Below are 12,335 nucleotides of genomic sequence, written 5' to 3' on the forward strand. Positions count from 1 at the left end.
CGTGCTGACTTACATGCTGTTTGCGACCATTGGGACTGGTCCTCGGGCTGCTAGAACTGGGGCCAGGTCTCCCACCTCATGTGCCTATCCCAAGAGTGCTGCTTCTCCCGCGGCTTCTCTCCTGCCCTCATCCTGGGGGGGCTTGGAGATGAGGTGTGTGCGTCCTCCTGGCATTCCCAGCGATGCTTCTAGACCGCTGTCCCTCCCTTCTCCCTGAAACCCCAGCTCTGGAGCCCATGGTGTTGACTACCGCACTGGCCTCCGTGTTGCTGTGAGTGAGTCCATATTTTGAATCTAGCATTTGGCTTCATGTCGTCCTCTCCCGTGACCGTCCGCAATATCAGACACCTTCGGGGGTCACCCCTCTCCTCCTTTGGCCCCTGGTCCAGTCTCTGCGACACAGCTCCTGTTACAGCTGCTGGTGGTTTCGACGTCTGCGTAGATGATACGTCGTCTCTGTACGCACAGGCCCTGTTGCCGCCACCGGTCCTCTGTGCCCATGATCCTGTCTGGATCGGTCACTGCTAGAAACTGTACCTCTTTCTTTATCTCAAGATTAAGGGTCCTACCCAGTCACCGCCTCTGCTTTCTTAGCTCTTTCCCTCTAGCCACCCGGCTCCAGCCACCTTTTTATCACCTTCCCCCTATGGGCTCACTTCCTTCTCTGCTCACTTCTTCTCTTCTCTGGGCCCCCCTGCAGTGTTTCCACCTTGGTGGAGTCCAGTCCCGCCTTTGCACAACCGTCTGTGCCAGGAGAACACCAGCCCCGCTCAGACCACCTGCAGCTGCACGCCGGCAGCCGCGCTCAGGCCCGGTCCCTCACCCGCCGCCCCAGCACCCGCTCCTGACTTGCAGCTTCCTCCTCACCACCTTCCACCCGCCTGCATCTTGCTTACGGTGTCCCTAGAGAAACAAGATCTCGTGTCGGGTCTCCTGCCACCAGGGTGGGCTAGTCGTGCCCGGGAGAGGCCCCCTCACCCCCCCGTCCCTTCCAGCCAGCTTCCTGCTCGCTCCTACAGCACATGTCCCGTCAGCACACAGACGAGCTGCTCGCAGGGCCACCCTCTGGGGAGGAGGGTCCTCTGGATTATACCCAGACAACCCTATTGTTCCTCCTTTCAAAAAAAAAAAAAAAAAAAAAGAAACCCAACAAAATCGTGTAAGCACACGCATCAGTTCCCAATGGTTATTCTTTGCTCTCGTCCTGCTGCCCCGTCGGCCACACTTGACCCAGAGATGCTCGTTCCCCCAGAGTCCTGTCCTTCGCTCAGTTCACGGGCACCATCCTGGCGAAACCCTCCTCGTTACCCGCCTGGTCTGTGGCTTCTCCGTGTCCCGCGGGCTCTGCTCTCCGACCCCTGTCTAGCCCTGCGGCTCTGCGTCCCATCCAGACTGTCTTCCTGGTGCCCCCAGCTGTGTTCTCCAGCCTGTGGGTCACGCGTCGCCTCTGCTCTGGCGTCTTGCGGCATCTCCTGCGTGACACGTGCTGGCACCGTGTCCAAGACCTGAGTTCTCCCGGTCCTCCTGGCTGTCGTGTCCGTGTCCCCTGTAGGTCCCCGCTTCCCCTTGCGCCTCCTCTGATCCTTCCGCAGGGGTCCTGTTGGCCCTACCTGTGGAAAGCATTCCGAATCCAGCCATGCCTCATCCCCGCCCTCCACCTTCCTCCCCATCCAGGCTCCCGTGGGGGCTCCTCCCTGATCTCCCACCTCTGCTGTTGGGCCTGACAGTCTGTTCTCCACACACCAGCCAGGGTGCCCCCGGAACACGAGTCTCCCGAGATACAGCGCCGTCCTCCTCCTCGTCCCGCTCCCTGCCGTGTGCAGGGAGGAGCCTGGGGTCTGGAGGCTCTGGCTGCTGCTCGTCTCAGTGATGCAATTCCAATAGATCCTTCTGACCCTCCACTGTGGACTCAACGCAGGGGGTGAAGAGGAAAGTGACTGAGAGACGACAAGTGGCTTCCTTGCGCCAGTCCCGAGTCTCCAGGCCCCTCTCCTCCCTGTCACCCCCCCCCCACCGCCCCCACTTTTTTCTGATATAACAGCCTTCAGAAGGATCCAGAGTCTCCAGTTCAGTTCCAGAACCCCTGAACCCCAGAACCCCAGAACCCAGTTGTGTCTTGTTTTGTATCACCGTTAGAGCAATAGCAAAGCCACAGAGGAGTTTTGCCTTTTTGTGCTGCACAAAAGAGGCCAAAGATACACATCCACACAGCTTTCGTCTCTGGGGGCTCGCTTGGACGTTGCTTCCTAAGAAGCCTTCCTGACCTTCCCTTCCTCTTCCCCATCCCCCACACACATGGGGTTTGGTTTGCTGCCCACATTCCACATGCTGGGTCCTTGCCACTCCCTGGTCTGACCATGTCCTGGTGCTTCCCCGGCACGTAACGTGCACTGAGCGGACCCTTGCTGGGTGCGAGCAAGAAGGTCTGGGGTGCACGTGGCTCTTGGAGCCCAAGAGAGGAGCCGCGTGCGTGGCCTTGGGCTTATCTTCACCCCCTGCCTTGTTCTGGCGATCACACCTGCCCCTCCCTCAGAGGGTGTGCTCGAACAGAAACCCAGAACCTATGGCTATGCAGAGGCCTCTCTTTAGCTGTCTGGAAATGAGAACCTGAAGCATAATCTGTGTTTGCTCTTGGGGGCAGGTGTGACCAGTAGTCTGTGGCTTTCTCCCCAACATCCATGCCTCCTCTTGACTGTCCCTGTCATCCAGCAGCTGACGATGCCGCTGCCTGGCTCCCAGCTGCCTCTGCCTCGGTACGGCTCCGGGCAGCAGCCCCTGATTCTGCCACAGTCCATCCAGCTGCCACAGGGGCAGAGCCTCTCCGTCGGGGCTCCCCGACGAATCCTTCCACCTGGGTCCCAGCCTTCGGTCCTTAACACCAGCAGAGAGGTAAGGATGACTTCATCCTGTCGCGTCCTGGGGAGAACCCTTACTAGCTAGTCAGGAACCACTGTTGTGGCAGAAAGTGCCAGAGGTCTAGGTGAGGGGCAAGCTCTTGGCCTCACCAGACCACTGGTTTCCTGCTCGTGGGGAACCCCATGGCGGGCCCCCCTTGGTTCCTGTGTAAGCTAGCGATGGGAACCGAGGCCCAGAGCAGAGGGGAGGAGTGTGGTAGCTGATGCTGATGCTTGGGCCCTTCGGCCTGTGGAGCCGCTGTGGGGCCATTTCAGAGACCGGTCCCCCAGATCCCCAGAAAATGCGTCTGGCCTGGGCTCTGCTGATGGCCGTCCCGGTGGTGACGCACAGTCCTGTCTCCCCACTGCACTTCAAAAAAACAAAAACACAGAGTACAGTTCCCACTTAAAGAAGCCGCCTCCTGAGCCTAGACTGGGGGGCAGGGGAGTACGCGTTTCTTTAGAGAATTCCTCTGTCCGCAGAAGTCCTCATCGGCTCTGCACGGGCGGTTCAGTGAGGGCCAGGTGTCTCCAGGGCCATCGAGTGACCCCTCATTCCTTCTTGGTGTCTTTAGTCCTCTCAGATGGAGATGAAGGGCTTCCACTTTGCCGACAGTAAACAGAATGTTCCTTCAGGAGGCTCCGTGCCATCGCCGCAGACTTACAGGTAAAGAAATGCCCTGGGAGTCGGATGCTGCATCGCCGAGTACTTGGTCTAGATGCGACTCAGTGGTGCTGGCGAGTCCTAGGGGACCAGGGAGAGCCCCGGAAGGGCCCTGAGGCTGGGTCCCCTTGGAGGCCACGTGTCACCTTGAAGTTTCAGTGCTGGGACACACTCCTGTTTTAGTTAACCATGGAGAAATCAGGAACTGTCAGAGCAGTTTGCCTTTAATCGTCATAATAAAATGCTCTGGTTTGGGAGAGTTTTCTGGAAAGGTAGGAAAAGGAACAACGGATGTTTACTAGTGTGAGGCCCATCCCGACTGCTCACAGCTTTCTCACCAGATTTTACAAAGGATTTACTGGCCAGGAAGGTACACGCCCTGGAAGGCGGGGAGAATTCCCTTTCCTCAGGGCTGCCTGTCCCCTGCACCGAGCCTCTGGCCCTGCCAGGCCGGTGGCTGCTGGCCTCACAGGGGCGTCCGTGCCTCCCACAGCGCGGACCGGCACCTTCTCTTTGCGTCCTTGGCCTCGGTCTCTGCCTCCAATAGCTGCCCCGGGTCCCTTACTTAGCTGGATCTGGAGGTGGCTTTGTGTGAATCCCTGTGCTGAATTCCTTCTACTAGAAAGTGGCAGAACCAGTGGTTCGCTGACCTGCTCGCCCCTGAGGAGAAGTGTGCGGGGACGGGAGGCAGCATGCTGTGGCGTGGGGCCCACGGGTGGGTGCAGCCAACTCTTGTCTCATGTGGGAGAAGCCTGGAGAGCCCTCGGGCTTGCAGGGCAGGGGGTGGGGAGAACAGACGCGCACGGCTCACAGCACCCTTGCCCTGTGAGAGGTTAGCAGCCCGGTTCCGGGGCGGCCCGGGCCCCTTGAAGGGAACGCTGTTGCACATCAGGTCGCCATCTCGAGTCTTCGTGCCGTGGCCACGCTGCCCTGTCGCTCCTGGAGTGTCGAGGCTGCGTTTCTCCTCTGTCCCGTCCGTCTGGTCATTCCATACTTCCACATTTCCAGAGAAAGGCGTTTTTTGTGACCTTTTCCCCATTTCATCATCTTTTCTGTTCTTCTTTTATTCTCTTGGCTTCACTTATTTTTGTTTATTTGTTTTGTTCCCCAACCATACTTTTCACAAAGGTCAAAACAACAGAACTGTAGGAAAGGTGCAGCCAGACAGCCACACAGAACAGTGAGCGTAGTTTGGACTAGAGGAAGCTTCGCAGATGAACAGATGCTGTGTCCCCATGGCTGCCACAGGTGGCATTTAGCCGCATCCAAGGACAGAGACAAACCAGAACACGGAAACTCACATAACAGGAGTCGTCCGTGTCTATTTAGCGTAAGAATGGCAGCAGCCAACTCTTTGGAGAAAGACTATGTAGAAAACATAAACATTAACGGATAGCCTTTGTTCGGTCGGCATGTTACTGGGGTTGGGAAAATTGGTATATTTTCACAGAGCAGTGTTTCCCGTGTTTTCTGGACGCAGAGCTTCTGAGGCACGTCCTGCCACAAAAGGGCCCTCCGGTCAGGTCCTTGGACGTGCTTATTGGGGGGTCATGCTCCTCAGCACGAGAGGGGTCTAGGTACCCCCACCATCGCGGGTCCTGACAAACTCAGCACATAGCACTTCTCAAGCTTTTGACCACAGAATCTTTTTCTCCACGTGGCATGTAATTAGCGTCCACGAGAACTGATTGTCCAGTCAGTGGAACACCTTCAGAAAGACGTCCTGAAAGATTTTTGTTGCTCTTGGTTTCCCTTTCCGCCCCTCCCACCCCCATCGTATACAAAAGTGAAAACCTAAGAAAATACTCCGCACCGCCCTTAAGTCAGCTGCATAGACCGTGTGTCTGGGTCACAGAATCCCATTGGCCCAAACCCCCCAAACCCTGAGAGACGGTCGGTGCCCGTCCACCCGTCTGGTCAGTGTCTGCCCACGGCAGGGGCCTCGGCCTCTGTGCCCTCGGGTGCGTCTGCGTGAGCCGCCCCGGCACCCTCTGCACTCTGGCTGTCCGAGGTCTTGGCTTTCCTCTGTCGGAGAGGGTGCCGCCCGAGCCAGGGCCGCGCTGTGTGCTAGGCTTGACTCCATTGTCTGGCGACGCGCGTGTTCTCACCCCCTGCCTTTGGTTTTTTCAGGCCTAGCTCTGCTAGCCCCAGTGGGAAGCCCTCTGGATCAGCAGTTAACATGGGCTCTGTGCAGGGACACTACGTTCAACAGGTAGAAGATGGCTTTCCAGACCTTCCAGCCCCGGACGCTTAGGCCCATCTCCAGGCGCCAAAAGAGAAGGGACTGTGTCCAACCCATTTGAGTGCTCCTCTTATAAAGAGAGACGTGCCCTAAGCGCTTAGAGTGTGGCGCCGGGAGCCGGCAGCCGGCAGCCTGAGTCCCTCCTGGCGAAGGCATTTCTCCTCTTGACGGGCGTCTGGATCCTTCCTTGTCCTGCAGAGAAGGGAGGATGCGGATTCCTCTGACGAGGTGGTGCCAGAAGGTGGACTCTCCTTCCACAGCGATTTGGGCTGTGAAGGCGCTGGGACTCGGTTAGGTCTGTGGGTCAGCTCTAGAAGCCGCGTGTGTGTGCATGTGCGTGTGTGCGCGTGTGTGCGTGCGCGTGCCGGCTCCAGTAAGTGCTGTGTCTCGTCTCTGTCTTGGCTGGGTGGGATTACACGTGGAACGACGCCTTCCCATTCTGTGACAGAAGGGGTTTCTCAGGGTCTCTGCCTTCAGGCACCGTTCTCGGCTACTGCTCTAAAACGCGATGGGGCTCCAGAGCTCCTACGCATCAGGCGTGGTTTTTTACTAGAACCGCATTCCTGGCTGGTGGAGGTGGAAGTTTGATTGGTTCCCTGGAGGGTCGCTCCTTGAATTGCTTGAACTGAGCTGCTAAAGCTTTCTTCCAGAGTTTGCACCCCGGTGGGGGCGGGGGGGGGGGGGGGGCAGAGTCGAGGCTGGCCGCTCTGTGACCCGTCCACTGCGCAGAGCTGCAGGTCAGTGGGACCCTGGCTGGGAATCTCGAGGGCATACTAGGGTCCTGGGGAAAGGTCTCCACGGAGCGGGAGACGGGGGAGGTCCAAGATTGGGGAGGACCAAGTCCACCTAGTGGCCCCGTGCCCCTCGGCAAACATCCGGGAGTTCCGACTCGTGGGGTGCACTTGGATCTGGTCGGGGGCCTTTTACCCTTGGGGCACGGGGGGCACGGATTTGAAAAGGTCTCTCGGGTCGGCCTGGGAAGTGCTGCTCCTTCAGAGGCCCGTGGGCATCGCAGAATGCTTCCCGGAGGACCCAGCCTCTTCCTGCCTCTCCGAATCACCGCCCTCAGCACCCGTGGGAGGGGAGAGAGCATCTCACGCCAGTGTCCTTCCTACTTGTGCCAGTTCCTTCTCAGTCCGGTCCTTCCACCAAAGGATGGGCTTCTTAGGGTGGCTTTTCTCTGTGACTCAGAAGCAGTCAGGGGGCGGTGGGGGCTGTGTATCCAGACCGGTGTTTCTACGGAAGGGTAACTGTCTTTGTCCCCATTCATCTGTCCAAAGGCCAAACAACGAGTGGATGAAAAACCCAGCTTGGGAGCTGTGAAACTTCAGGAGGCCCCCTCGGCCGCCTCCCAGATGAAGAGAACCGGAGCAATCAAGCCTCGGGCGGTCAAAGTGGAGGAGAGCAAGGCCTGAAGGTGCTTGGCCACGCCTCGCCCCCCGCCTTGAGGCCAGGGCCCCCGCTCGGCCTTGACATCTCACCAGATCCACCGTCCAACCACCCGGCCCGGACTGAGAGACCTCCCTTCTCTTCTCCACTCCTGAGAGCTCCATCGTCCAACCGGCTTGCCCCCGTGGATACGTGACGTTGACCTGCTCGCTTTAATACGAAACAAGCAAGCAAGCAAACGACCCCGACCCCATGTCGTCCCCGCCTCCTTTCCACCGTGACTGTGGAGTGACTCCCACCTTTGTGCAGTACAGATGAGCTCGCCCCCCCCCCCCCCCACCCCGCTCCGCCGCTGGGTCCCCAGCCTTCCCGGCCCCAGGCACAGTGGTTTGTCAGCAGGGCCATTGTAGTTGGAGGCTTTCTGTTGTAAAAAGCAGCTGAAGTTTTTACAAAGGCGGAAGGAAAAGAAAAACAAAAACACAAGCTATGTCTGCGTAGCTGAACTTTTCTACTTTGCCGTCCTCTCCCTCACCTCCTCCTGTTCCGGTCCTACCCTTAACCGCGTCTGCCGCTCCGCTGGTCCGTCGCTGCGATCCCTTAACACCTGACGCAGGCGGGCGCCCCCCACCCCCTGTGCTTCCTCCGTCGGTGAATCGGTGCCGGGCCGTGCCGGGGGCGGCTGCCTGCTTGGGAGCAGCGAGCGAGACAGGGGAGGCGGGTCGGTGTCACGGCTGGATTCTCGCCCCTGGCCTGAGGACCCCTGGAGTGTAGGGACAGCCCAGTGAAGCTGATGACGATTTTAGCGTAGGAATTACACAGAGTTTCTGTCCTGGACCCTTCTACGGCCGGTGGACATGCTGACCCCGGGGCACCTGAGGTAAACCACGGAGATACACAGTCACCGGCGTTTTCCGGCGTGACCCGGACGGTGCGAGCTGACCGCGCCGCGGGCCCCGCGGCGCCTCCGCGTCTAGGGCTCTAGCACCTGGGGGCTGCTGTCTGACCCGCACGCCCTTCTCGAAGCCTTCCGTGACATGCCCTCCTCTTTTCTTCCTGAGCCTGTCTCTTGTCTGGATCTTCCTGTCCTGCCATCTTTCACCCAGCTCGTCCCTGGAGATCGTGAGGCCCCTTCTCGTGGGGACAGGGGCGCACGGACGGTTGTCTGACTGGGTCTGCGGCAGAGGCGTGTGGCTTGCAAGGCTGCTGGGAGGGATCCCTTTCTTTTTTCTCTTTCTTTCTTTCTTTCTTTTTTTTTTTTGGCTCCCAAGGCAGACCCGGGTTGTTGGGACAGAGGCACCGGAGCTGGGCAGTGGGTGTCCGTCTCTGCAGATGACTGGGGCAGGGTCCCGGGGCAGGGAGGGTTGAGGGTCTGACCCTTGTTCCTCAGCAGCCTGGGGGCGGCCTCGGGGGAAAACGACAGCCTCTTAAGTCTGCAGCGATGCCTCTGGCAAACTGTTTGTGTGAGCCATTTTATGCTGGTTTTTTGTTGTTTCTTCTTAAAATAAGAACTAGAAGGAAATCGTCCCAGGTTTTGTCATTCCAGGGAGAGGGGAAGGGAAATGTCAAGTAATGCACGTGCTCTGCAGAGCATCTAACCAGCCAGCCCGCTGGCGGCTCCTGGGAGGATCTGGCTCAGAGGACAAGCAGCCGGTGAGTGGGGACGTGCCCCGCAGAGTCCACCCTGAGTGCCACCACAGACGTGTAACACCCTGTGGCTCTGAGCTGTATGTTCAGTGCAGAACCGGGCAGGGCAGGGCCTCAGGAACTGTGCACGCGACTCCCTGTCCCCGTTCCCTGCTCTAAGGAAGCGGGGGCACGTCCTGCCCGCAAGGGTGCCGGGTGTCTGCGGGGCCCACCCGGAGAGGGCCGGCTTTCCCGAAAGCCGCCCTGTTGCTTAGTCTGCAGCTTGCCGCGCTCCCCCTCCTGCCTCCACCCTCAGACCTCGCTTACCAGCTGGTCACCTTCATGCCTGAAGCTTAGCTTACTCTGAGGTCCATTCTCGAAGGGCCGCTCACTCGAGGAGTTGCCCGCACTCAACCGCCCCCGTGTGCGCACCTGCTCTTTCTCTCCCCTGCAAGTGTGTGACTGCTGTCCCCGTGACCAGCCGCCCTGCCGACAGCTCTCCTCTGCCACCACCTGCCCCCGCAGGAGCCACCCTCGCTCACCTGTACACTTAGAAACACGGCCACACCCTCACACCTAATTCCGGTGCACGTTGTATGTCAAAAGGAAAAAAAGGCTTTCTCGTTTTGAAATTCAAAGAACAGTCGTGGATGCTGTTACACACTCAAGACGTACCCTGCAGGCAAACCTGCCGTCAGGGTGACAGTCCTCCCTGTTTTGAGAAAAAATAAAAACAAGGTCACCTGTTCTCCAGCCCTTCTCTCTACCCTTGTATTTTCTCTCCTCCCCCTCCCCAATAAAAAAAAACAAAACAAAACACTAGAATTTATTTATATGTATTGATGTTGTAGGTCTAGGTGAAAACCAGTAAATGTTTCACTGCTCTATTTATATATAATGTCTGAATTATTCTGTGCAGGAAAGGCCAGGAAATTGCATGTGAAGTTCAGTGCATTCACCACCTCCGTGTGCCCGAGCTGCCGTCTCTTTCCCACTAAGATGCAGATTTTAAATTGGACTCGGGGCAGAGGGCAGACCTGAGGCCTGCCCGACGTCCCGTCCCTTCCTTGGTCTGATGAAATGCAGTTTTTAGTGCAGAGGTGTTTAAGGTGCAATATCTCTTCCTTTCATGTGGTTTTAGAACCGCGCTCAAGGTTAATGGGGCTTAGGGTCTTATTTTGGTTTCAAACCCTCATCCTCAGAGTGTAAATCCACGCAGAGGCCTCTGCCAGGATGCCGTGGGGCCTTTGGTGGGAACAGGTGAAGACCAGCACTTAGCTTTCCTGCTGCCGAGACTGGGGGGAGGGGAGGGGTCGGAGCTCTCTCACCGCACCTTTGCCTCCCTTCTGATGCTGGCAGCTTGGCCTTGGCCATTGATGGTGCAGCCCGTTGCTCGGCAACAGGCGACCCTGCAGGAGCGTCCGTCCAGTGCCAGCTACTGAACGGGGCGAAGTCTCAGAGTGTGGGGTCGAGTATCCGAGAGGCATACACCCACTGAAAACTTCTCTGCCAGTTGTATTTGGTCTGGTTTTCTTTACTGTGGCTTCCCCCTTTTTAATCCACCTTACTTTTGTTTTCAAACTTGGAATTCATACACTTCTGGCTCTGGGTTCCTCAAGAGGGAAAACAAAGGATGGACCTACACACTCAGAAATCGGTTGGTTGAGTTCAAAGCTGTGGTCATCCAGCCACTTCTGGGGATATTGGGGTATCTTGTTGTTAAATGTCGACATCGGGTCTCCAACTACGCCCTCGCCTTCCCGTCTTCAGGATCTGCCTTCTGGATGGTGGGTGAGGTTTGTGAATGATGCTCAGAGCCAAGGAGGCCGAGGGTGTGCACGTGGTTGCACGGCCGTGTTCAGAGACGGCCCACCGAGGCAGTGTGTGGCAAACCGGTAAAGCCCCTCCCTGCTGTTCTGTCTCCCTCCACCAAGCGGCTGCATGTTGCCCCTCAAATCTGTATGTCCCTTTGCACTTCTTGCAGAGCAAGCCTGGGTTAGAAGGTCAGTTGGAAATGGCCTTTGACAACCGAGGACACTGCAGAGTGCCTCTGCTTTGTCACGGTTTGTGATGAATGGGAAACGCAGACTTCCGGAAAGCCAGCTCGTCCTGCTTGAAAATGAGATGGACCTAAGACCGAGCTCACCTGGGACAGGGTGGCTCAGTGTCGGGGTCTGACACTGTCCCCTAGCCATGCCCTCCTCCAGGACCACCAGCACATATTTGGCTAGTGATGTTCAGGCGCATCTGATCTTGCTGTTCACCATTTCCCCACCCTGGCTGGGGGACCGTGTCCCCAGGACCCTGTGTTCAGCATGTTAGGAAGCCTCAGACTGGAAATTTCTACTAAGGCTCTGTGTGGATGACTTTCTTCCATTGTTTAAAGGGGATACTGTACTCTAAGCTTTTGACTTCACGCCTTGTGTAGTAAAAGGGTTTGGGGTTTTTGTTGTTGTTCTTAAGAGGGTTGTGTTTTGTTTTTGTTCCCTTTTGTTTTTATTTTGGCCTTTCCTCTCTTTGTCTTTTCATGTAGACCAGATATTTGAAAGGGCAGACGATGGCTAAAGGTGTAACGTGCAGCTTGTTTATACGTTTTCTGGGAAGCTTTTGCCTTGGATGGGAAACGGAATCATGGATTCAGCAGGCCATGGTGGCACACTCACCCTTTGCCCTTTCCCTCCGATCAGTACCTATTGTTTCTCCTTTCAAATATGTGATTGTACTAGCTCTTTCCATATGAAAGAATTCTCCTTATTTAAATAAAAAAAAATTAAAAAAAAAAAAAAGCCCTAAAGCTGAATGTGCTTTCTCAGGCTGTGTGTCCCTCGATTTTCCGTCATTTGACAAAATTAAGAGTTTTTACAGAGTGCTTGAGGAAATCCAGAGTGACTTGGCTGAAATGCTTTAAAGCAAGGTGGGGGAGGGAAGGGATCGAAACCTGTAGGTGGGGTGCATCTTCCAAATGGGTTTGCATTAGCAATCTCCGCCCTTTATCTGTGTGAGTGATATTAAAGGTGTGCAGGACATCTGCCTGCCCTCTGCCCTCCCCCTGCTTCCCATGAGAAGTGGGTGGGTCAGAGGAGCAAGCATTTGTCACTTTTTTTTTTTTTTTTTTTTTTTTTAAGTAAGCTCTATGCCCAAGGTGGGTCTTGAACTCATGGCCCTGAGATCAAGGGTTGTATCCTCTACCCTCTGAGCCAGCCAGGCATCCCCGATTTGACGTTTTATTGGTGGTGACCCCTTCTTTTGCTGGGAGGAGAAAGGAGTGCAGCGCTTTGGGGTAGGAGGGAGGAGTTCTTTCGTCTGGGGCCAGTGAAGGATCAAGAGCTTGGATCGGAGTCCCAGCGGTGATCCTCTCAGTTCTGCTGCCCACCCCACACCCCACAACTCCAAGACTGGGAGCTGGGAAGGACACTTCCCCACCCCAGAGGCACACTTTGAACTGTGCCCACCTCATGGGGTCGTGTGGATTCAAAGAAGTAACGGTAGTAGTTAACATAGCTGCCTGGCACCAATTAATATA

The 12,335-nt window shown here is 56.6% G+C and overlaps 1 protein-coding gene and 1 non-coding gene across 14 annotated transcripts in view; both read left to right on the forward strand.

Annotated features, from left to right (window-relative positions):
- PRRC2B (proline rich coiled-coil 2B) overlaps positions 1–11,381 on the forward strand; it is an 89,178-nt gene extending 77,797 nt beyond the window's left edge. For 8 of the 13 annotated variants that reach the window (XM_042964003.1, XM_042964011.1, XM_042964008.1 and 5 more), the window contains 4 exons: positions 2,710–2,889; positions 3,470–3,561; positions 5,689–5,770; positions 7,081–11,381. In XM_042964003.1, coding sequence (XP_042819937.1) covers positions 2,710–2,889; positions 3,470–3,561; positions 5,689–5,770; positions 7,081–7,215 — 489 coding nt within the window. In that variant the 3' untranslated portion in view covers positions 7,216–11,381. The remainder of the gene's footprint in view (positions 1–2,709; positions 2,890–3,469; positions 3,562–5,688; positions 5,771–7,080) is intronic. The other 5 variants (XM_042964007.1, XM_042964009.1, XM_042964013.1 and 2 more) reach the window with 3 other exon arrangements.
- Positions 1,862–1,945, forward strand: LOC122233329. The gene has a single exon (XR_006210888.1). It is a non-coding gene; the product is annotated as a small nucleolar RNA SNORD62 (small nucleolar RNA).
- Positions 11,382–12,335: the final 954 nt, after the last annotated feature.

Source organism: Panthera tigris, chromosome D4, assembly GCF_018350195.1.
Source record: "Panthera tigris isolate Pti1 chromosome D4, P.tigris_Pti1_mat1.1, whole genome shotgun sequence".
Lineage (NCBI taxonomy): Eukaryota > Metazoa > Chordata > Mammalia > Carnivora > Felidae > Panthera > Panthera tigris.